This window comes from Magallana gigas, chromosome 9 (genome assembly GCF_963853765.1).
Source record: "Magallana gigas chromosome 9, xbMagGiga1.1, whole genome shotgun sequence".
Classification (NCBI taxonomy): Eukaryota; Metazoa; Mollusca; class Bivalvia; order Ostreida; family Ostreidae; genus Magallana; species Magallana gigas.
In genome coordinates, this window is record NC_088861.1 from 12,712,290 (window position 1) to 12,738,705 (window position 26,416).

Below are 26,416 nucleotides of genomic sequence, written 5' to 3' on the forward strand. Positions count from 1 at the left end.
TATCCTACAGTCAGCTCACATTTTGTCCCAATTGTGTTCACAATTCTTGTTGCAATGACATTAATTTCACAAATAGCCTCGATCAGTAAGAAGCCAATCTAAAAATACAGAAATACTGAAGTAATAATTGTTTAAGTTATGAAAACACTGCGCTCAGTATCAAACTATTTAGTTTTCAATTATTCAATTACAAAATCGATTGATAAATATCAGTGTCTGCCAGACGGATCTGAAGTCCATAAAATTACAAAACATCTAGCTAGAGCTGTCCATCGAGTTGACAGTCCCCTCTGCGGGATGGGTCGTTAGTATCCAAGCATTAGAACTTTTGTGTGTGTGTGTGGGGGGGGGGGGGGTCTGTTAATGCTATAGATTATTTTAAAGGAACGCATTAAAACATGTATGTTTGACAACAGTTATATGACAACAGTTATTGAGAGAACGCTGTCGTTCTTGTGAATTCTCTTACTTCAAATTACTATAAGCCTAGAACAGATTAAACTCACTTCTTTGTCGTAACACTTATAATTGACCTAATAATGTGGTTAAACACATAGTTAGAATAAGGGAGTGTCGACAATAAAGTGTCATACATTTGTAATCTTTGCTATTCTATATTCCTTGAATGTTCCGTAATTAATTACAATCGAGGAATTCCATTAAAGTATATCATTTAATCTCTACTGTGTATGAAGTTTGTGTGCTAGGGTCATTTTGATACGGAAACAGCCTCCACAAGCTTAACAGCCTGCAAGTCCGTGAATCTACCAACTCCAGATGCCTGCAAGACAGTGAAAAAACACACTTGAAAACATATTTTATAAAATTGTTCAAAACGTGTCGCATTAGTTTTGTCCTACAGTCAGCTCACATTTTGTCCCAATCGTGTTCACAATTCTTGTTGCAATGACATTAATTTCACAAATAGCCTCGATCAGTAAGAAGCCAATCTAAAAATACAGAAATACAGAAGTAATAATTGTTTAAGTTATGAAAACACTGCGCTCAGTTTCAAACTATTTAGTTTTCAATTATTCAATTACAAAATCGATTGATAAATATCAGTGTCTGCCAGACGGATCTGAAGTCCATAAAATTACAAAACATCTAGCTAGAGCTGGCCATCGAGTCGACAGTCCCCTCTGCGGGATGCGTCGTTAGTATCCAAGCATCATAACTTTTTTGTGTGTGTGGGGGGGGGGGGGTGGTTCTTTAATGCTATAGATTATTTTAAAGGAACGCATTAGAACATGTATGTTTGACAACAGTTATATGACAACAGTTATTGAGAGAACGCCGTCGTTCTTGTGAATTCTCTTACTTCAAATTACTATAAGCCTAGAACAGATTAAATTCACTTCTTTGCCCCAATAGTTAGAATAAGGGAGTGTCGACAATAAAGTGTCATACATTTGTAATCTTTGCTATTATATATTCTTTGAATGTTCCGTAATTAATTACAATCGAGGAATTCCATTAAAGTATATCATTTAATCTCTACTGTGTATGAAGTTTGTGTGCTAGGGTCATTTGGATACGGAAACAGCCTCCACAAGCTAAACAGCCTGCAAGTCCGTGAATCTACCTACTCCAGATGCCTGCAAGACAGTGAAAAAACACACTTGAAAACATATTTTATAATGTTGCGTTAGTTTTATCCTACAGTCAGCTCACATTTTGTCCCAATCGTGTTCACAATTCTTGATGCAATGACATTAATTTCACAAATAGCCTCGATCAGTAAGAAGCCAATCTAAAAATACAGAAATACAGAAGTAATAATTGTTTAAGTTATGAAAACACTGCACTCAGTTTCAAACTATTTAGTTTTCAATTATTCAATTACAAAATCGATTGATAAATATCAGTGTCTGCCAGACGGATCTGAAGTCCATACAATTACAAAACATCTAGCTAGAGCTGTCCTTCGATTCCACAGTCCCCTCTGCGGGATGCGTCGTTAGTATCCAAGCATCAGAACGTTTGTGTGTGTGTGTGTGTGGGGGGGGGGTTCTGTTTATGCTATAGATTATTTTAAAGAAACGCATTAAAACATGTATGTTTGACAACAGTTATATGACAACAGTTATTGAGAGAACGCCGTCGTTCTTGTGAATTCTCTTACTTCAAATTACTATAAGCCTAGAACAGATTAAACTCACTTCTTTGTCGTAACACTTATAATTGACCTAATGATGTGGTTAAACACATAGTTAGAATAAGGGAGTGTCGACAATAAAGTGTCATACATTTGTAATCTTTGCTATTCTATATTCCTTGAATGTTCCGTAATTAATTACAATCAAGGAATTCCATTTAAGTATATCATTTAATCTCTACTGTGTATGAAGTTTGTGTGCTAGGGTCATTTGAATACGGAAACAGCCTCCACAAGTTAAACAGCCTGCAAGTCCGTGAATCTACCTACTCCAGATGCCTGCAAGACAGTGAAAAAACACACTTGAAAACATATTTTATAAAACTGTTCAAAACGTGTTGCGTTAGTTTTATCCTACAGTCACCTCACATTTTGTCCCAATCGTGTTCACAATTCTTGTTGCAATGACATTAATTTCACAAATAGCCTCGATCAGTAAGAAGCCAATCTAAAAATACAGAAATACAGAAGTAATAATTGTTTAAGTTATGAAAACACTGCACTCAGTTTCAAACTATTTAGTTTTCAATTATTCAATTACAAAATCGATTGATAAATATCAGTGTCTGCCAGACGGATCAGAAGTCCATACAATTACAAAACATCTAGCTAGAGCTGGCCATCGAGTCGACAGTCCCCTCTGCGGGATGCGTCGTTAGTATCCAAGCATCATAACTTTTTTGTGTGTGTGTGGGGGGGGGGGGGGTGGTTCTTTAATGCTATTGATTATTTTAAAGGAACGCATTAGAACATGTATGTTTGACAACAGTTATATGACAACAGTTATTGAGAGAACGCCGTCGTTCTTGTGAATTCTCTTACTTCAAATTACTATAAGCCTAGAACAGATTAAATTCACTTCTTTGCCCCAATAGTTAGAATAAGGGAGTGTCGACAATAAAGTGTCATACATTTGTAATCTTTGCTATTCTATATTCTTTGAATGTTCCGTAATTAATTACAATCGAGGAATTCCATTAAAGTATATCATTTAATCTCTACTGTGTATGAAGTTTGTGTGCTAGGGTCATTTTGATACGGAAACAGCCTCCACAAGCTAAACAGCCTGCAAGTCCGTGAATCTACCTACTCCAGATGCCTGCAAGACAGTGAAAAAACACACTTGAAAACATATTTTATAAAACTGTTCAAAACGTGTTGCGTTAGTTTTATCCTACAGTCACATCACATTTTGTCCCAATCGTGTTCACAATTCTTGTTGCAATGACATTAATTTCACAAATAGCCTCGATCAGTAAGAAGCCAATCTAAAAATACAGAAATACAGAAGTAATAATTGTTTAAGTTATGAAAACACTGCACTCAGTTTCAAACTATTTAGTTTTCATTTATTCAATTACAAAATCGATTGATAAATATCAGTGTCTGCCAGACGGATCTGAAGTCCATAAAATTACAAAACATCTAGCTAAAGCTGTCAATCGAGTCGACAATCCCCTCTGCGGGATGGGTCGTTAGTGTCCAAGCATTAGAACTTTTTTATGTGGGGGGGGGGGGGTCTGTTAATGCTATAGATTATTTTAAAGGAACGCATTAAAACATGTATGTTTGACAACAGTTATATGACAACAGTTATTGAGAGAACGCCGTCGTTCTTGTGAATTCTCTTACTTCAAATTACTATAAGCCTAGAACAGATTAAACTCACTTCTTTGTCGTAACACTTATAATTGACCTAATGATGTGGTTAAACACATAGTTAGAATAAGGGAGTGTCGACAATAAAGTGTCATACATTTGTAATCTTTGCTATTCTATATTCCTTGAATGTTCCGTAATTAATTACAATCAAGGAATTCCATTTAAGTATATCATTTAATCTCTACTGTGTATGAAGTTTGTGTGCTAGGGTCATTTGAATACGGAAACAGCCTCCACAAGTTAAACAGCCTGCAAGTCCGTGAATCTACCTACTCCAGATGCCTGCAAGACAGTGAAAAAACACACTTGAAAACATATTTTATAAAACTGTTCAAAATGTGTTGCGTTAGTTTTATCCTACAGTCACCTCACATTTTGTCCCAATCGTGTTCACAATTCTTGTTGCAATGACATTAATTTCACAAATAGCCTCGATCAGTAAGAAGCCAATCTAAAAATACAGAAATACAGAAGTAATAATTGTTTAAGTTATGAAAACACTGCACTCAGTTTCAAACTATTTAGTTTTCAATTATTCAATTACAAAATCGATTGATAAATATCAGTGTCTGCCAGACGGATCAGAAGTCCATACAATTACAAAACATCTAGCTAGAGCTGTCCTTCGATTCCACAGTCCCCTCTGCGGGATGCGTCGATAGTATCCAAGCATCAGAACTTTTGTGTGTGTGTGGGGGGGGGGGGGGTTCTGTTTATGCTCTAGATTATTTTAAAGAAACGCATTAAAACATGTATGTTTGACAACAGTTATATGACAACAGTTATTGAGAGAACGCCGTCGTTCTTGTGAATTCTCTTACTTCAAAATACTATAAGCCTAGAACAGATTAAACTCACTTCTTTTCGGTACACTTATAATTGACCTAATAATGTGGTTAAACACATAGTTAGAATAAGGGAGTGTCGACAATAAAGTGTCATACATTTGTAATATTTGCTATTCTATATTCTTTGAATGTTCCGTAATTAATTACAATCGAGGAATTCCATTTAAGTATATCATTTAATCTCTACTGTGTATGAAGTTTGTGTGCTAGGGTCATTTTGATACGGAAACAGCCTCCACAAGCTAAACAGCCTGCAAGTCCATGAATCTACCTACTCCAGATGCCTGCAAGACAGTGAAAAAACACACTTGAAAACATATTTTATAAAACTGTTCAAAACGTGTTGCGTTAGTTTTATCCTACAGTCAGCTCACATTTTGTCCCAATCGTGTTCACAATTCTTGTTGCAATGACATTAATTTCACAAATAGCCTCGATCAGTAAGAAGCCAATCTAAAAATACAGAAATACAGAAGTAATAATTGTTTAAGTTATGAAAACACTGCGCTCAGTTTCAAACTATTTAGTTTTCAATTATTCAATTACAAAATCGATTGATAAATATCAGTGTCTGCCAGACGGATCTGAAGTCCATACAATTACAAAACATCTAGCTAAAGCTGTCCATCGAGTCGACAGTCCCCTCTGCGGGATGCGTCGTTAGTATCCAAGCATCAGAACTTTTTTTTGTGTGTGTGTGGGGGGGGGGGGTTCTGTTAATGCTATAGATTATTTTAAAGGAATGCATAAAAACATGTATGTTTGACAACAGTTATATGACAACAGTTACTGAGAGAACGCCGTCGTTCTTGAGAATTCTCTTACTTCAAATTACTATAAGCCTAGAACAGATTAAACTCACTTCTTTGTCGTAACACTTATAATTGACCTAATGATGTGGTTAAACAAATAGTTAGAATAAGGGAGTGTCGACAATAAAGTGTCATACATTTGTAATCTTTGCTATTCTATATTCCTTGAATGTTCCATAATTAATTACAATCAAGGAATTCCATTTAAGTATATCATTTAATCTCTACTGTGTATGAAGTTTGTGTGCTAGGGTCATTTGGATACGGAAACAGCCTCCACAAGCTAAACAGCCTGCAAGTCCGTGAATCTACCTACTCCAGATGCCTGCAAGACAGTGAAAAAACACACTTGAAAACATATTTTATAAAACTGTTCAAAACGTGTTGCGTTAGTTTTATCCTACAGTCAGCTCACATTTTTTCCCAATCGTGTTCACAATTCTTGTTGAAATGACATTAATTTCACAAATAGCCTCGATCAGTAAGAAGCCAATCTAAAAATACAGAAATACAGAAGTAATAATTGTTTAAGTTATGAAAACAGTGCGCTCAGTTTCAAACTATTTAGTTTTCAATTATTCAATTACAAAATCGATTGATAAATATCAGTGTCTGCCAGACGGATCTGAAGTCCATAAAATTACAAAACATCTAGCTAGAGCTGGCCATCGAGTCAACAGTCCCCTCTGCGGGATTGGTCGTTAGTATCCAAGCATTACAACTTCTTTTTTTTTGGGGGGGGGGGGGGGGTTGGGGGTCTGTTAATGCTATAGATTATTTTAGAGGAACGCATTAAAACATGTATGTTTGACAACAGTTATATGACAACAGTTATTGAGAGAACGCCGTCGTTCTTGTGAATTCTCTTATTTCAAATTACTATAAGCCTAGAACAGATTAAACTCACTTCTTTGTCGTAACACTTAAAATTGACCTAATAATGTGGTTAAACACATAGTTAGAATAAGGGAGTGTCGACAATAAAGTGTCATACATTTGTAATCTTTGCTATTCTATATTCCTTCAATGTTCCGTAATTAATTGCAATTGAGGAATTCCATTAAAGTATATCATTTAATCTCTACTGTGTATGAAGTTTGTGTGCTAGGGTCATTTGGATACGGAAACAGCCTCCACAAGCTAAACAGCCTGCAAGTCCGTGAATCTACCTACTCCAGATGCCTGCAAGACAGTGAAAAAACACTCTTGAAAACATATTTTATAAAATTGTTCAAAACGTGTCGCGTTAGTTTTATCCTACAGTCAACTCACATTTTGTCCCAATTGTGTTCACAATTCTTGTTGAAATGACATTAATTTCACAAATAGCCTCGATCAGTAAGAAGCCAATCTGAAAATACAGAAATACAGAAGTAATAATTGTTTAAGTTCTGAAAACACTGCGCTCAGTTTCAAACTATTTAGTTTTCAATTATTCAATTACAAAATCGATTGATAAATATCAGTGTCTGCCAGACGGATCTGAAGTCCATAAAATTACAAAACATCTAGCTAAAGCTGTCCATCGAGTCGACAGTCCCCTCTGCGGGATGCGTCGTTAGTATCCAAGCATCAGAACTGTTTTGTGTGTGTGTGGGGGGGGGGGGGGGTCTGTTAATGCTATAGATTATTTTAAAGGAACGCATTAGAACATGTATGGTTGACAACAGTTATATGACAACAGTTATTGAGAGAACGCCGTCGTTCTTGTGAATTCTCTTACTTCAAATTACTATAAGCCTAGAACAGATTAAACTCACTTCTTTTCGTAACACTTATAATTGACCTAATGATGTGGTTAAACACATAGTTAGAATAAGGGAGTGTCGACAATAAAGTGTCATACATTTGTAATCTTTGCTATTCTATATTCCTTGAATGTTCCGTAGTTAATTACAATTGAGGAATTCCATTTAAGTATATCATTTAATCTCTACTGTGTATGAAGTTTGTGTGCTAGGGTCATTTCGATACGGAAACAGTCTCCACAAGCTAAACAGCCTGCAAGTCCGTGAATCTACCTACTCCAGATGCCTGCAAGACAGTGAAAAAACACACTTGAAAACATATTTTATAAAACTGTTCAAAACGTGTTGCGTTAGTTTTATCCTACAGTCAGCTCACATTTTGTCCCAATCGTGTTCACAATTCTTGTTGCAATGACATTAATTTCACAAATAGCCTCGATCAGTAAGAAGCCAATCTAAAAATACAGAAATACAGAAGTAATAATTGTTTAAGTTATGAAAACACTGAACTCAGTTTCAAACTATTTAGTTTTCAATTATTCAATTACAAAATCGATTGATAAATATAAGTGTCTGCCAGACGGATCTGAAGTCCATACAATTACAAAACATCTAGCTAAAGCTGTCCATCGAGTCGACAGTCCCCTCTGCGGGATGCGTCGTTAGTATCCAAGCATCAGAACTTTTTTGTGTGTGCGTGTGGGGGGGGGGGGGTTCTGTTAATCCTATAGATTATTTTAAAGGAATGCATAAAAACATGTATGTTTGACAACAGTTATATGACAACAGTTACTGAGAGAACGCCGTCGTTCTTGAGAATTCACTTACTTCAAATTACTATAAGCCTAGAACAGATTAAACTCACTTCTTTGTCGTAACACTTATAATTGACCTAATGATGTGGTTAAACAAATACTTAGAATGAGGGAGTGTCGACAATAAAGTGTCATACATTTGTAATCTTTGCTATTCTATATTCCTTGAATGTTCCGTAATTAATTACAATCAAGGAATTCCATTTAAGTATATCATTTAATCTCTACTGTGTATGAAGTTTGTGTGCTAGGGTCATTTGGATACGGAAACAGCCTCCACAAGCTAAACAGCCTGCAAGTCCGTGAATCTACCTACTCCAGATGCCTGCAAGACAGTGAAAAAACACACTTGAAAACATATTTTATAAAACTGTTCAAAACGTGTTGCGTTAGTTTTATCCTACAGTCAGCTCACATTTTGTCCCAATCGTGTTCACAATTCTTGTTGAAATGACATTAATTTCACAAATAGCCTCGATCAGTAAGAAGCCAATCTGAAAATACAGAAATACAGAAGTAATAATTGTTTAAGTTATGAAAACACTGAACTCAGTTTCAAACTATTTAGTTTTCAATTATTCAATTACAAAATCGATTGATAAATATCAGTGTCTGCCAGACGGATCTGAAGTCCATACAATTACAAAACATCTAGCTAAAGCTGTCCATCGAGTCGACAGTCCCCTCTGCGGGATGCGTCGTTAGTATCCAAGCATCAGAACTTTTTTGTGTGTGCGTGTGGGGGGGGGGGGTTCTGTTAATCCTATAGATTATTTTAAAGGAATGCATAAAAACATGTATGTTTGACAACAGTTATATGACAACAGTTACTGAGAGAACGCCGTCGTTCTTGAGAATTCTCTTACTTCAAATTACTATAAGCCTAGAACAGATTAAACTCACTTCTTTGTCGTAACACTTATAATTGACCTAATGATGTGGTTAAACAAATAGTTAGAATGAGGGAGTGTCGACAATAAAGTGTCATACATTTGTAATCTTTGCTATTCTATATTCCTTGAATGTTCCGTAATTAATTACAATCAAGGAATTCCATTTAAGTATATCATTTAATCTCTACTGTGTATGAAGTTTGTGTGCTAGGGTCATTTGGATACGGAAACAGCCTCCACAAGCTAAACAGCCTGCAAGTCCGTGAATCTACCTACTCCAGATGCCTGCAAGACAGTAAAAAAACACACTTGAAAACATATTTTATAAAACTGTTCAAAACGTGTTGCGTTAGTTTTATCCTACAGTCAGCTCACATTTTGTCCCAATCGTGTTCACAATTCTTGTTGAAATGACATTAATTTCACAAATAGCCTCGATCAGTAAGAAGCCAATCTGAAAATACAGAAATACAGAAGTAATAATTGTTTAAGTTATGAAAACACTGCGCTCAGTTTCAAACTATTTAATTTTCAATTATTCAATTACAAAATCGATTGATAAATATCAGTGTCTGCCAGACGGATCTGAAGTCCATAAAATTACAAAACATCTAGCTAGAGCTGGCCATCGAGTCAACAGTCCCCTCTGCGGGATTGGTCGTTAGTATCCAAGCATTAGAACTTTTTTTTGGGGGGGGGGGGTTGGGGGTCTGTTAATGCTATAGATTATTTTAGAGGAACGCATTAAAACATGTATGTTTGACAACAGTTATATGACAACAGTTATTGAGAGAACGCCGTCGTTCTTGTGAATTCTCTTACTTCAAATTACTATAAGCCTAGAACAGATTAAACTCACTTCTTTGTCGTAACACTTATAATTGACCTAATAATGTGGTTAAACACATAGTTAGAATAAGGGAGTGTCGACAATAAAGTGTCATACATTTGTAATCTTTGTTATTCTATATTCCTTGAATGTTCCGTAATTAATTGCAATTGAGGAATTCCATTAAAGTATATCATTTAATCTCTACTGTGTATGAAGTTTGTGTGCTAGGGTCATTCATTTCGATACGGAAACAGCTTCCACAAGCTAAACAGCCTGCAAGTCCGTGAATCTACCTACTCCAGATGCCTGCAAGACAGTGAAAAATCACACTTGAAAACATATTTTATAAAACTGTTCAAAACGTGTTGCGTTAGTTTTATCCTACAATCAGCTCACATTTTGTCCCAATCGTGTTCACAATTCTTGTTGCAATGACATTAATTTCACAAATAGCCTCGATCAGTAAGAAGCCAATCTTAAAATACAGAAGTAATAATTGTTGAATTTATGAAATCACTGCGCTCAGTTTCAAACTATTTAGTTTTCATTTATTCGATTACAAAATCGATTGATAAATATCTGTCTGCCAGACTGATCCAAAGTCCACGAAATTGAATTACATCTAGAGAGAGCTGGCCATCGAGTCGACAGTCCCCTCTACGGGATGTGTCGCTGGTGTCCAAGCATTAGCACCTTTATGTGGTGGGGAGGTCTGTAATTGCTTTATATTATTTTAAGAGAACGCATAAAAACATGTATGTTTGACAACAGTTATATGAAAACAGTTATTAAGAAAACGCCGTCGTTCCGAACAGATTCAAATAAGTCCTTTGCCGTAAGACTTAAATCATAATTGACTCTAATTATGTCGTAAAAATACATAATTAGAATAAAGAAGTGTCGACAATAAAGTGTCATACATTTGTAATCTTTGCTACTCTATATCCGTTAAGTGTTTCGCAATTATCTGTAATTGAAGAATTTCATTAAAGTATATCATTAATGCTCTACTGTGTATGAAGTTTGAGAACTAGGGTCATTTGGATACGGAAACAGCCTCCACAAGTTAAACAGCCTGCAAGTCCGTGAATCTACCTACTCCAGATGCCTGCAAGACAGTGAAAAAACACACTTGAAAACATATTTTATAAAACTGTTCAAAACGTGTCGTGTTAGTTTTATCCTACAGTCAACTCACATTTTGTCCCAATCGTGTTCACAATTCTTGCTGCAATGACATTAATTTCACAAATAGCCTCGATCAGTAAGAAGCCAATCTAAAAATACAGAAATACAGAAGTAATAATTGTTTAAGTTATGAAAACAGTGCGCTCAGTTTCAAACTATTTAGTTTTCAATTATTCAATTACAAAATCGATTGATAAATATCAGTGTCTGCCAGACGGATCTGAAGTCCATAAAATTACAAAACATCTAGCTAGAGCTGTCCATCGAGTCGACAGTCCCCTCTGCGGGATGGGTCGTTAGTATCTAAGAATTAGAACTTTTGTGTGTGTGTGTAGGGGGGGGGGATCTGTTAATGCTATAGATTATTTTAAAGGAACGCATTAAAACATGTATGTTTGACAACAGTTATATGACAACAGTTATTGAGAGAACGCCGTCGTTCTTGTGAATTCTCTTACTTCAAATTACTATAAGCCTAGAACAGATTAAACTCACTTCTTTTCGTAACACTTATAATTGACCTAATGATGTGGTTAAACACATAGTTAGAATAAGGGAGTGTCGACAATAAAGTGTCATACATTTGTAATCTTTGCTATTCTATATTCCTTGAATGTTCCGTAATTAATTACAATCAAGGAATTCCATTTAAGTATATCATTTAATCTCTACTGTGTATGAAGTTTGTGTGCTAGGGTCATTTCGATACGGAAACAGTCTCCACAAGTTAAACAGCCTGCAAGTCCGTGAATCTACCTACTCCAGATGCCTGCAAGACAGTGAAAAAACACACTTGAAAACATATTTTATAAAACTGTTCAAAACGTGTTGCGTTAGTTTAATCCTACAGTCAGCTCACATTTTGTCCCAATCGTGTTCACAATTCTTGTTGCAATGACATTAATTTCACAAATAGCCTCGATCAGTAAGAAGCCAATCTAAAAATACAGAAATACAGAAGTAATAATTGTTTAAGTTATGAAAACACTGAACTCAGTTTCAAACTATTTAGTTTTCAATTATTCAATTACAAAATCGATTGATAAATATCAGTGTCTGCCAGACGGATCTGAAGTCCATACAATTACAAAACATCTAGCTAAAGCTGTCCATCGAGTCGACAGTCCCCTCTGCGGGATGCGTCGTTAGTATCCAAGCATCAGAACTTTTTTGTGTGTGCGTGTGGGGGGGGGGGTTCTGTTAATGCTATAGATTATTTTAAAGGAATGCATAAAAACATGTATGTTTGACAACAGTTATATGACAACAGTTACTGAGAGAACGCCGTCGTTCTTGTGAATTCTCTTACTTCAAATTACTATAAGTCTAGAACAGATTAAACTCACTTCTTTGTCGTAACACTTATAATTGACCTAATGATGTGGTTAAACAAATAGTTAGAATAAGGGAGTGTCGACAATAAAGTGTCATACATTTGTAATCTTTGCTATTCTATATTCCTTGAATGTTCCGTAATTAATTACAATCAAGGAATTCCATTTAAGTATATCATTTAATCTCTACTGTGTATGAAGTTTGTGTGCTAGGGTCATTTGGATACGGAAACAGCCTCCACAAGCTAAACAGCCTGCAAGTCCGTGAATCTACCTACTCCAGATGCCTGCAAGACAGTGAAAAAACACACTTGAAAACATATTTTATAAAACTGTTCAAAACGTGTTGCGTTAGTTTTATCCTACAGTCAGCTCACATTTTGTCCCAATCGTGTTCACAATTCTTGTTGCAATGACATTAATTTCACAAATAGCCTCGATCAGTAAGAAGCCAATCTTAAAATACAGAAGTAATAATTGTTGAATTTATGAAATCACTGCGCTCAGTTTCAAACTATTTAGTTTTCATTTATTCGATTACAAAATCGATTGATAAATATCAGTGTCTGCCAGACGGATCTGAAGTCCATACAATTACAAAACATCTAGCTAAAGTTGTCCATCGAGTCGACAGTCCCCTCTGCGGGATGCGTCGTTAGTATCCAAGCATCAGAACTTTTTTTGTGTGTGGGGGGGGGGGGTCTGTTAATGCTATAGATTATTTTAAAGGAACGCATTAAAACATGTATGTTTGACAACAGTTATATGACAACAGTTATTGAGAGAACGCCGTCGTTCTTGTGAATTCTCTTACTTCAAATTACTATAAGCCTAGAACATATTATACTCACTTCTTTGTCGTAACACTTATAATTGACCTAATGATGTGGTTAAACACAAAGTTAGAATAAGGGAGTGTCGACAATAAAGTGTCATACATTTGTAATCTTTGCTATTCTATATTCCTTGAATGTTCCGTTCCGTAATTAATTACAATTGAGGAAATCCATTAAAGTATATCATTTAATCTCTACTGTGTATGAAGTTTGTGTGCTAGGGTCATTTCAAAACATCTAGCTAGAGCTGTCCATCGAGTCGACAGTCCCCTCTGCGGGATGGGTCGTTAGTGTCCAAGCATCAGAACTTTTTTGTGTGTGTGTGGGGGGGGGATGGGGGTCTGTTAATGCTATAGATTATTTTAAAGGAACGCATTAAAACATGTATGTTTGACAACAGTTATATGACAACAGTTATTGAGAGAACGCCGTCGTTCTTGTGAATTCTCTTACTTCAAATTACTATAAGCCTAGAACAGATTATACTCACTTCTTTGTCGTAACACTTATAATTGACCTAATGATGTGGTTAAACACATAGTTAGAATAAGGGAGTGTCGACAATAAAGTGTCATACATTTGTAATCTTTGCTATTCTATATTCCTTGAATGTTCCGTAATTAATTACAATCGAGGAATTCCATTAAAGTATATCATTTAATCTCTACTGTGTATGAAGTTTGTGTGCTAGGGTCATTTCGATACGGAAACAGCCTCCACAAGCTAAACAGCCTGCAAGTCCGTGAATCTACCTACTCCAGATGCCTGCAAGACAGTGAAAAATCACACTTGAAAACATATTTTATAAAACTGTTCAAAACGTGTTGCGTTAGTTTTATCCTACAATCAGCTCACATTTTGTCCCAATCGTGTTCACAATTCTTGTTGCAATGACATTAATTTCACAAATAGCCTCGATCAGTAAGAAGCCAATCTTAAAATACAGAAGTAATAATTGTTGAATTTATGAAATCACTGCGCTCAGTTTCAAACTATTTAGTTTTCATTTATTCGATTACAAAATCGATTGATAAATATCTGTCTGCCAGACTGATCCAAAGTCCACGAAATTGAATTACATCTAGAGAGAGCTGGCCATCGAGTCGACAGTCCCCTCTACGGGATGTGTCGCTGGTGTCCAAGCATTAGCACCTTTATGTGGTGGGGAGGTCTGTAATTGCTATATATTATTTTCAGAGAACGCATAAAAACATGTATGTTTGACAACAGTTATATGAAAACAGTTATTAAGAAAACGCCGTCGTTCCGAACAGATTCAAATAAGTCCTTTGCCGTAAGACTTAAATCATAATTGACTCTAATTATGTCGTAAAAATACATAATTAGAATAAAGGAGTGTCGACAATAAAGTGTCATACATTTGTAATCTTTGCTACTCTATATCCGTTAAGTGTTTCGCAATTATCTGTAATTGAAGAATTTCATTAAAGTATATCATTAATGCTCTACTGTGTATGAAGTTTGAGAACTAGGGTCATTTGGATACGGAAACGGCCTCCACAAGTTAAACAGCCTGCAAGTCCGTGAATCTACCTACTCCAGATGCCTGCAAGACAGTGAAAAAACACACTTGAAAACATATTTTATAAAACTGTTCAAAACGTGTCGCGTTAGTTTTATCCTACAGTCAACTCACATTTTGTCCCAATCGTGTTCACAATTCTTGTTGCAATGACATTAATTTCACAAATAGCCTCGATCAGTAAGAAGCCAATCTAAAAATACAGAAATACAGAAGTAATAATTGTTTAAGTTATGAAAACACTGCACTCAGTTTCAAACTATTTAGTTTTCAATTATTCAATTACAAAATCGATTGATAAATATCAGTGTCTGTCAGACGGATCTGAAGTCCATACAATTACAAAACATCTAGCTAGAGCTGGCCATCGAGTCGACAGTCCCCTCTGCGGGATGCGTCGTTAGTATCCAAGCATCAGAACTTTTTTGTGTGTGTGTGGGGGGGGGGGGGTCTGTTAATGCTATAGATTATTTTAAAGGAACGCATTAAAACATGTATGTTTGACAACAGTTATATGACAACAGTTATAGAGAGAACGCCGTCGTTCTTGTGAATTCACTTACTTCAAATTACTATAAGCCTAGAACAGATTAAACTCACTTCTTTGTCGTAACACTTATAATTGACCTAATGATGTGGTTAAACACATAGTTAGAATAAGGGAGTGTCGACAATAAAGTGTCATACATTTGTAATCTTTGCTATTCTATATTCCTTGAATGTTCCGTAGTTAATTACAATCGAGGAATTCCATTTAAGTATATCATTTAATCTCTACTGTGTATGAAGTTTGTGTGCTAGGGTCATTTGGATACGGAAACAGTCTCCACAAGTTAAACAGCCTGCAAGTCCGTGAATCTACCTACTCCAGATGCCTGCAAGACAGTGAAAAAACACACTTGAAAACATATTTTATAAAACTGTTCAAAACGTGTCGCGTTAGTTTTATCCTACAGTCAGCTCACATTTTGTCCCACTCGTGTTCACAATTCTTGTTGTAATAACATTAATTTCGCAAATAGCCTCAATCAGGAAGAAGCCAATCTAAAAATACAGAAGTTGTAATTGTTGAATTTATGATAATTCTGCACTTAAATTCAAACTATTTAGCTTTCATTTTTTCAATTACAAAATCGATTGATAGATATCAGTGTGTGCCAGACGGATCTGAAGTCCACGAAATTGCACTGCATCTAGCTAGATCTGGCCATCGGAGTGAACAGACCCCTCTGCGGAATGTGTCGTTAGTGTCGAAGCATTAGCACTTTTTGTGTGTGTGGTCTGTTATTGCTAAAGATTATTTTAAGGGAAAGCATTAAAACATGTATGTTTGACAACAGTTACATGACAACAGTTACATGACAACAGTTATTGAGAAAACGCCGTCGTTTCGTTCCTGTGAATTCACTTACTTTAAATTACAGATTAAACTCACTCTGTTGCCATAACACTTAAATTATAATTGACCCTGATTATGTCTTAAAATACATAATTAGAATAAAGGAGTGTCGACAAAAAAGTGTACTACATTTGTAATCTTTGTTATTTTATATCCCTTAAGTGTTTCGTAATTAATTACAATTGAGGAATTCCATTAAAGTATATCATTTAATCTCTACTGTGTATGTGTATGAAGCTAATCTAAAAATACAGAAGTAATAATTGTTTAAGTTATGAAAACACTGCGCTCAGTTTCAAACTATTTAGTTTTCATTTATTCAATTACAAAATCGATTGATAAATATCAGTGTCTGCATTAGTTTTATCCTAAAGTCGGCTAACATGTATTTCACAAATAGCCTCGATCAATAAGAAGCCAATCTTAAAATACAGAAGTAATAATTGTTAGCTAAAGCTTGCCATCGAGTGAACAGTCCCCTCTACGGGATGTGTCGTTAGTGTCAAAGCAGTAGAACTTTCTTTGTGGGGGGGGGGGGGGGGTGTCTGTAATTGGTATCGAGTATTTCAAGGGAACGCATTTAGACATGTATGTTTGACAACAGTTATATGACAACAGTTATTGAGAAAACGCCGTCGTTCCTGAGAATTCTTTTACTTCAAATTACTATTACTCTAGAACAAAATAAATTCACTCCTTTGCTGTAACACTTAGATTATAATTGACCCTAATTATGTCGTAAAAATACATCATTAAAATAAAGAATCGAGTGTCGGCAATGAGGTGTACAATATTTGTAATCTTTGCTATTCTATATCCCTTCAATGTTCCGCAATTAATTACAATTGAAGAATTTCATTAAAGTACATGTATATCATTTAATCTCTACTGTGTATGAAGTTTGTGTGCTAGGGTCATTTCGATACGGAAACAGCCTCCACAAGCTAAACAGCCTGCAAGTCCGTGAATCTACCTACTCCAGATGCCTGCAAGACAGTGAAAAAACACACTTGAAAACATATTTTATAAAACTGTTCAAAACGTGTCGTGCTAATTTTATCCTACAGTCAGCTACATGTAACATTTTGTCTCAATTGTGTTCACAATTCTTGTTGCAATGACTTTAATTTCACAAATGGCCTCAATCACTTAAAAGCCAATCTTAAAATTCAGAAGTAATAACTGTTGAAGTTATGATAACACTGTGCTCAGTATTAACCTATTTACTTTTCATTTATTCAATAACAAAATCGATTGATTGATATCAGTGTCTGCCAGACGGATCTGAAGTCCACGAAATTGCAAAACATCTAGCTAGAGCTGACAATCAAGTAAACAGTCCCCTTTACGGGATGTGACGTTAGTGTCCAAGCATTGGCATTTTTGGTTTTTTGTGTGTGTGTGTGTGTAGGGGGGGGGGGGGGTCTGTTATTGGTAAGAGTATTGGAAGGGAACGCATCAAAACATGTATGTTTGACAACAGTTATATGACAACAGTTATATGACAACAGTTATTGAGAAAACGCCGTCGTTCTTGTGAATTCTCTTACTTCAAATTACTATTAGTCTAGAACAAATTATATTGACTCCTTTGCCGTAACACTTAAATTATAGTTGACCCTAATAATGTCGTAAAGAAATTTAAAAAAAGAATAATGGAGTGTCGACAATAAAGTGTACTACATTTGTAATCTTTGCTATTCTATATCCCTTAAGTGTTTCGCAATTAATTGTAATTAAGGGATTTCATTAAAGTATATCATTTATGCTCTACTGTGTATGAAATTTGTGTGCTAGGGCCATTTTGATACTGAAACAGCCTCCACAAGCTAAACAGCCTGCAAGTCCGTGAATCAACCTACTCCAGATGACTGCAAGACAGTGAAAAAACACACTTGAAAACATATTTTATAAAACTGTTCAAAACGTGTCATTATGTTCCAATTGTGTTAAAACCCTTGTTGCAATGATATTAATTTCACAAACAGACTCGACCAGTAAAGGACAAATCTTAAAACACAGAAGTAATAACATTTGAGGTTATGATAACACTGCGCTCAGCTTCGAACAAATAAGTTTTGATTTATTTAACTACAAAATCGATCGATAGATATCAGTGTCTTCTAGACGGTTCCGAAGTCCAAGACATTACAAAACATCTAGTTAGTGCTGGGTATCGAGAGAACAGTCATTACGTGTTGTTAGTGTCCTGGATCTTGCAGTTTCTTTTTCGGGGGGGGGGGGGGGTGGTGTCTCTTATTGCTATTGAAATATAAAGGGACACATAAAAATGTCTGTATTTGACGACAGTGATAAAGCAACAATTATCAAGAAAATGCCGTCTTTCCTGTTTACCCCCTTATTTCAAATAACTATCACTTTAGAACATGCTTCCAATGTCTCCCTTTGCGCTAACAGTTGAATTAATATTTACTATAATTATGTCGCCAAGATATAAAATAGAATAATGGAGTGTCGACAATAAAGTCTCTTACATTTGTTACCTTTGCTATAAGTGTCGCGCATTTAGTTCTCATTGGAGAGTTTCAATATAGCATCAAAATTAAAATAGATATTTATTTTAAGTGTTCCTAAAGAGTAGTTTATCGGCAGTAAGATGGTATTTAAAAGTAACCTGATATGCATGTCTTTTATGCTCTACTGTGTATGAAATGTTTGTGCTTGGAGCTTTTTATCACCGAAAGAACCTAAAGAAAAAACTAAATAGCCTGCATGTTCGTGAATTTTTCTACTTTCATATGTAAGATGCCTGCAAGACAGTAAAAAAAAATCACGCTTGAAAACATATTAAACAAAATTGTTAAAAGCGTCTCGCTTAAACGATTTCCGACTGTCAGCTATATATATTATTATATGATTGACTAAATTCCTAGCTCTCTGATTGGCTGATATCCAATAATCTAGAAAAAAACAACACGTTATATTAACCAGCACGTGACCTGAGAAGTCAGTATAACATCTGATTTTCTCTATATTGGACTAAAAATAGATCGCCCTAAGAAAAATGACGTTTCTCAATTTGTTCAGCTATTAATAGCTTCAAACTCAAATATTCGCTTAATAACACTCAATTTGATAAGTGTGTATCCGTTCGTCGCTTAATCATGTAATAATTCAATTACTGCTGGGGGGGGGGGGGGGGTCCATCAATACGACGATTTAGCTACCCTCTAAGAACAATATTGTATTTCGAGGGTAACTAAATCTTCCTATTGACTTCAAAATAGCAATATTTATATAACATTTTACCCAAAACTGCTAATGTCTTCTTCAAATACTACGAGGCTATAATCCTGAAAAATAAACATTCAATTTGGTTAAAGAATCCAAGACGTAAGCTATTTTTCTAGCTTCATGTTTCTTTAATTGGTGTGTATTAGGTACAATGTACATGTATTTGTCAGTGCGTCCCTGTGTTTTCATTCTAGTTACAGTCAAAAAGCACGAAATGAACCTATTAGCCCCTTTCCATCAGCAGTTATTTTAAGCAGTTGCTTGGCCTGAAAATGTCTATTTCCGAGATTCTGGACAATTTCATAAATATTTGCTAAGTCGCCTATACTCTGTCCCGAGTTTTTGCTTCCAACACTTTTCGCTTGATATTTCGATAATAATAAATACCTTTGTGCTCAAACTACGTTCATCCACTAATATGAAAAATGTCCAGATTATCTGTTTGAAACGCCCCCTCTACCGCTTCTGGTTTCAATACACATCCCAAAATAGAAAATCTACGGGGATTTCGCATTGCATCAGCCATTATGAAGCTCGGATTATATCATTGAAAAATTGGGCGAGGTGTCCCGAGTACTTCCGAATGATGAAAAGATGTAAAAATCTCCGTAAGAAATTTGTTTTCGTTCGTGTAAACTTTTATGAGTGAAAAGGGATAATTTGTCAATGAAGATATCTTGGATATTTTTCATTTCATCGATTTCAACTGTACTTCTTTCACAGGTATGTGTATTTTTTTTTTATTAAAAATCATCAAAAAAGTGATGGAGGCAAGAACTTGGGACAGACTATGAAAAAAAAATTGTTTAATTTTATATAGCCTCTTAGGTATTAAACATTCTATGGTTTGGTAAATAAACTTCTAACATACCCGTATTTCAAATCAAAAACAACTGAAACTTGCAAAAAGTTAGTCATAATGAAAAGGAAATTGGGCATATATAATTTGATGCATTTAATTAGAATATGTAGGCTTACCGACACTTTGTATGTGGAAGTTTTCTATTCGACTTCGATCGCGACTTGTTTATGTACGGTTGTAAACAAAATATTTAATATTTTTATTTAAAACATTTTTGTGACGTCATCTTTTGTTAAACTGAGTCCTGTAACATTGGCGGATCCAGAGGGGGGGTTCCGGGGGTCGGAACCCCCCCCTTTCTTTGGGACATATGAATTTTTTTTAAACGTTTAATGCTTATTTAAAGGCAATTTTTCTCATTTATAATAGAAGTACTGTAATTATCTCAAATAAATGCTTTTAAAATTGCTTATTTAAAGAATTTCGTATTGTTTTGTTACCATGAATCGGAAATTCTGTTACAAAAATATCGTGTAAGGGGTTAACCATTATGAAAATGCACAACTTTTAAAAACTTTTCTAAATATAATCGCATCTGTACTGGACGACAATTGCTTTTACCATTGTATTACACACGTACCATCTTTTCAGCAGATAAATTATCCCCATTTTTTTTGTCATATCCTATCATTTAGACCTTGATTTAAGAAGGCAATCGATAGAAATCTAAATTGATAAATAGTTCTGAATTTAAAAACATCAACGACATAAAAAAAAATACCCAAAATACCCAAAAATATCCATTTCTATAATAGTTTGTCGCAATTAGTCTGAGTTATTTTTTTTTTTTATTAAATACAGTTGTATACGCACTGAAAACGTTCAAAAAGTCCTTGTTTATTGACAAATGATGAATTTTGCACATATTGATTTTCATCAAATGGAACCCCCCCTTTTCCAAATTGCTGGATCCGCCTCTGTGTAAATCTGTTATTCCCCTGCAACCCTCTAATAACTTACCTTAGCCGTCCAATAATTAAGTCTCTTGTTAGACGGCTATGGGTGACATACTGGACTGCAGCAGATTATTGGAGACCTCACACAAACACAATGTATGAGAGAAAAACACAACATTACTTGTTCCTCGAATCTCAGCTTTTACGTGAAAACTGCACAGAGTATCCATGAGAATCGAAATATCCAAAAACGAACACAAATTCAGAAAAAAAAACAAAAAAAAACGCATTGCGCGAATTTTAAAGCACAATAAACAGCTGATAAATTCACTCTGTGCGATGTGCTCGATTAACGTCGTCCATTTGTCAGTGTTTGTGTGAAATTGAATAGAAAAATAATATTAAATGAAAACGAACAATCACATATCCATGTATCTATATTATAATCCTGCAGAATCACACCTTCCTCCTCCGTAGTTTGTACAAAAATGAAAAAGGTGAGGGAATTTCGAAATGTGCTCACATTGCGCATGTTTTTTCACGTTAGTCTATGGCTGAAAATATCATATCTTAAAATTTAAGGCGAATCTGATGGTTATTTTTTATTTTACCACCCAGACTCCTTTAAGTATGATTCTTTTGTCAAATCCGCTTCTTTTTCCAATTAGGGCTGAAAACGCAGAGGACCGAAACGACAAGGGTTCAGAATATCACCGATCCAAAGGATGTTAATGCGCACGCATTACAATGTGTATGGGTATGAAAATCACGTTGATCATCAAAGATGAGCCAACACGAAGAGTCTACATCTGCCTCAGACTCTGAAATTTCTAAAACAAGTTCACCGAGTTCAAGTGATGTAGAACAGTTTCCAAAATGTACATCTGACTGGGATTGTCATTTTGTTGACAAATTATGTGTTAGTTATAAGCAAGAGGATATCATCCGAATTATCTCGTCAGAATGGTCTCTGTTTCATTTATATGAGGAAGATCGTTTGGAAGTTGAGAGATGCCTTAATGCATGTGACCTTAAACTTAATTACGAATCTTTGGAGGATCTTCCTCCAGACGTAACTACTCCTATTGAGAAGTTTGCAAGGGGATGGGAACCAAATCAGCTGCAACTCAGAGTTATGCAAGCCGAACCCCTCCTGAAAAAGTATTTGTTTTATTCAGTTCATCGTGTTCATCAGATTATTGCAAATTTACATTAATCAGATTTATTTTCATAAATGTCATTAAGAAAAACAAGATATGTTCGAGATTGTTCGGCAGTTTTTTTTAGTAGAAAGCCGTGATGCATCCTACCTGGCTAACCACTACCTCACGATAAGAACTTCGAGCTTAATGAGGCCTAGTACAGTTCGATTGCACATGACTGCACATCCTTGTATATTTATGCAGCCATCACTAATGTTAAAAGAATTAACTTCACTCTCAGCCATCAAAACTTTTGTCTCACAAAGTTATAGTTATCGAACAAATCAATTAACTTAGACATTGCAAGAATTCAAAAATATATTATTTGCTAAATTATGTAAATATTTTGAAATCTAATGACATACAATAAAACTTTTAGAGATTAGACATTCCACCATTGCACCGGTGCATGACAGTTTTTATATAACAAAATATTTCGATCAATACACTTACCTTTAATACAAGGATACCTGAGTGAATGTTTTGTTTTATTTTTCAAAAAATATCCGAGCTTCATATATCAGCTATTTTTAAGTCCGCCAAATATGAATTCAAAGTACTTTGTATATAAAGTTGTCAAAACTGTTATGTAGCTAAATTATATTATAAACATTTAAGAGTGTGGAAAACTTTCGGATTACTTAAGAAATGAACTCAATGTTTACCCAAGTTATACAAAGGGTTCCGCTTAATCTGATAGTCAATTTGTCAGATAACGATTATTAGATAAACCGATTTAGCATATTTGTGGTCTTTGATTTTGGTATAGATTAAGATATAACTTGTTTCAAGACATAATTCATCAATGAATGATATAATCTGTATGCCAATAGTTTTAAACAAAATAATTTAACTTGCATTAGCAATGAAATAGCATTTTAGTCTTTATTTTGTTTGTAAATGCTCAAAAGAAAATGTTTCTCTTTACGATGCTTTAAAAAATGGCTGCCATTTTTACAGGAAGTAATAAGAGGAAATGGCTATCGTATTTTCCCGACGAATCATCGATGCGGACGACTAGTCAAATTGCTTGTTTTTAGCCAAAATTTTTAACAAAATCCTACAATACGTCGATTCACACTATACGTCGAACTTATCACTTCAAAATGGCGTATAAAACTGCAGTAACATTATCAGTGTATGATGCCACGATGTCCCCGATATTGCTACCAATTATTATTAATGATTAACATTTAAACAATCTATACAACTATATTACAATAATAGACTCGAATTTTTGGTCTTTAATACTGAGAAATCGGAAGAGTACTGTCTTTTGTTTTATATATTTTAAACATCATTGCTACTTGAAGATTACCAATTTGTTGTTTTTTTTTCTCAACCAAGCTTCGCTAATTCATAATCAATGAAAATGCCTTTAAAAAATCTGGAAATCACCTGGATTTTTTGGATTTTACAATCTTGCATATGCGCATTACATTCACGTTTAATCACGAGAGGCTCTTTAGTTATATTTCCACAATATCACATTTGCATGGATAAATTAAAATACATGTAAATTTTCATTGAAATTTTGTCATATATTTTGGTTATCAAAGGAAATACGGAAGATAACAGTAACTCTATTATAAAAATCCCGAGAGTTTCGAATGTCAACATGGTGTGTAAACTCGAAGCGAGTAAAAAACGTTGGTGAAAAAGTGTTGAATTTTTCATTAATATGAATTAAATTTTTAGATGAACGATATATTAACAGCCTCAAAATGGTTTGTTATGAATAATTTAACTACTATTTTCAATGCAGCTTCATTAATTTTCTCTAAAATTGTTTCGGAGCGATTCCTAAAAATTGTATTTAACAATTATCAAAGAATTGGACAGTAATTAATCAATGAACTATAATCACTCTTATAACGGTACTCTTTATATATACAGGGAGTGAAATTGCCGTAAAGATCTCAGCCTTAGGGCAAGATTATTAACACAACCGGTGTCAGTCTATTGTATAAACAGTAGTATTGATAATTGCCGATTACGTATTTTAAGATTGAATTTGACCATAAAATATTTCTTATTTATACTTTTTGAACTTCGAAATTTCTTCGATTTTTGCAGTTATGATGAGTTATTGTATTAAAAAAGCACCACTACCTATTTTATAAGAAAATATACCGATTTTTGTTTTTAAAGCAGCAGAAAACATAATTCAAATACTTTCTATTCTAAGTCTAATATCATTTGATATGACTATTAGTACAGAAATTCAAATTATTGGTATCATTCTATATAAAAGAATAATAGAATCATTCATTATTACGAGTGTGGGATAGTGAAATTCCACAGAGGGGACAAGATTCACGGTCTAGGATGAGGCTTTGCCGAGTCCTAGACTGTGAATCTTGGCCCCGAGGTGGAATTTCACTATCCCACACGAGTATATAATGAATGATTATTTTTCACGCATTATATTACTTTATAAAATGATGTTTGACAACTTTCGGTTATGACGTTCAAAAGATTACTTTCAGTTTATTCCTCCGCGTGCTTCAAATAGTGCAAGTCAAAATGAGAGCATACGACAGTTTTTTAATTAAAAATGTTGATAAATTGTAATTAATTTAGCAAAACATTTACTTAATGGATAATCTCAATCCACCATTTTGCATTTTCCTACAGCAGACAACGTTTGTTTACGTTTTAAAACGGCGTAGTAATACACAGTGTAAGACAGAAAAATCTCACACTGCTGTCTCACACCGGACAAACCGATCTCACACCGGTGATAATGCGAGAAAAAAATGTCAGCTCGACGCCTTTGTGGCCGTTCCGGCCTTTGATTTTATAGCTAGAAATACTAAGTAAATCAAATTACGAAAGCCTAGTAATAAGTCTGTTCATTGTAACTTGTTAGCTTACCTGAACCGTTCAAGTGAGCTTTTCTGATCACCCTTTGTCTGTCGTCCGTCTGTCCGTCTGTAAACTTTTCACATTTTCGACTTCTTCTCTAAAACCACTGAGCCAAATTTAACCAAATTTGGTACAGAGCATCCTTATGGAAAGGGGATTATAAATTGTTAAAATAAGATCACTTCCCTTTTCAAAAAGGAGATAATTGCGAAACAGTGAGTATAGGGTGTGTGTCTTTAAAAATCTTCTTCTCAAGAAACACCTGAAATGCCAATATTTACACAAAAGCTTGTATATATAATGAAGATTCTAAATTGTAAAAATTGTGACCCTCGGACAAAAATTGGGGCCCCGGACGGGGTTCAAAGTTTAACATAGAAATACCAAGGAAAAATGTTCAAAAATCTTCTTCTCAAGAACCACTGCACCCGAAATGCCAATATTTACACAAAAGCTTGTATATATAATGAAGATTCTAAATTGTAAAAATCGTGACCCTCGGACCAAAACTGGGGCCCCGGGCGGGGTTCAAAGTTTAACATAGAAATACATAGGAAAAATGTTTACAAGATTTTTGTTCCATTTATTCAACTAAATTGTGCACTAAAAACCCAACTGTGTCTCCCTTATTATTGACAACTCGATCATTGCATTAGTATATAAGTTTGTATATTCAAGAAAAGACGGATGAATACGATAAGATGTGAAAATTTACTATAAATATTATTTTAGTTTATCGCTTACAGTTTATTTGGAGACCGTGCCCGATAAAAATGAAATTTAATATGGAAATTTATTTGTTATCGGGCACGGTCTCCGAAATAAATGTAAGCGATAAATGTTTCTTGTGATTTTGTGGCAATATTGCAGCTAGTTTGGTTGAGTATTATAGATACGGCAGATCAATGCACGTGGTGTGGATTTAATTGTAAACAACCATACCATAAGAAATCTTGTTTCACAGGGGAATTCAATCAATAAAAATATGTTTTATTATAATTAGGGAAACACTGTTTATGTGTTACCCTTGTATACAAACGATGAACCGGTGAAATTTGTTCAAAGACTGTTTAAAGCAAAAAAAAGATAATTCTTTTTTAACTTTGAAATTTCCTATAGAATTTCCTATAGACCATGATGCGTTATGATTCATTGTATTACAAATGCATCACTAAGTATTTTATAAGGAAATGTACTGAGTATACAATCACATGGTGATGTTAAAATTGCATATAAAAATATAGTTTCATATTGTGGTATTTATG

At 34.7% G+C, this 26,416-nt stretch overlaps 1 protein-coding gene across 3 annotated transcripts in view; it reads left to right on the plus strand.

Moving 5' to 3' along the window:
• Nucleotides 1–21,796: 21,796 nt before the first annotated feature.
• Nucleotides 21,797–26,416, plus strand: part of LOC136271362 (uncharacterized) — a 47,383-nt gene continuing 42,763 nt past the window's right edge. For all 3 annotated transcript variants that reach the window (XM_066071279.1, XM_066071280.1, XM_066071281.1), the window contains exon 1: nt 21,797–22,242. In XM_066071279.1, coding sequence (XP_065927351.1) covers nt 21,866–22,242 — 377 coding nt within the window. In that variant the 5' untranslated portion in view covers nt 21,797–21,865. The remainder of the gene's footprint in view (nt 22,243–26,416) is intronic.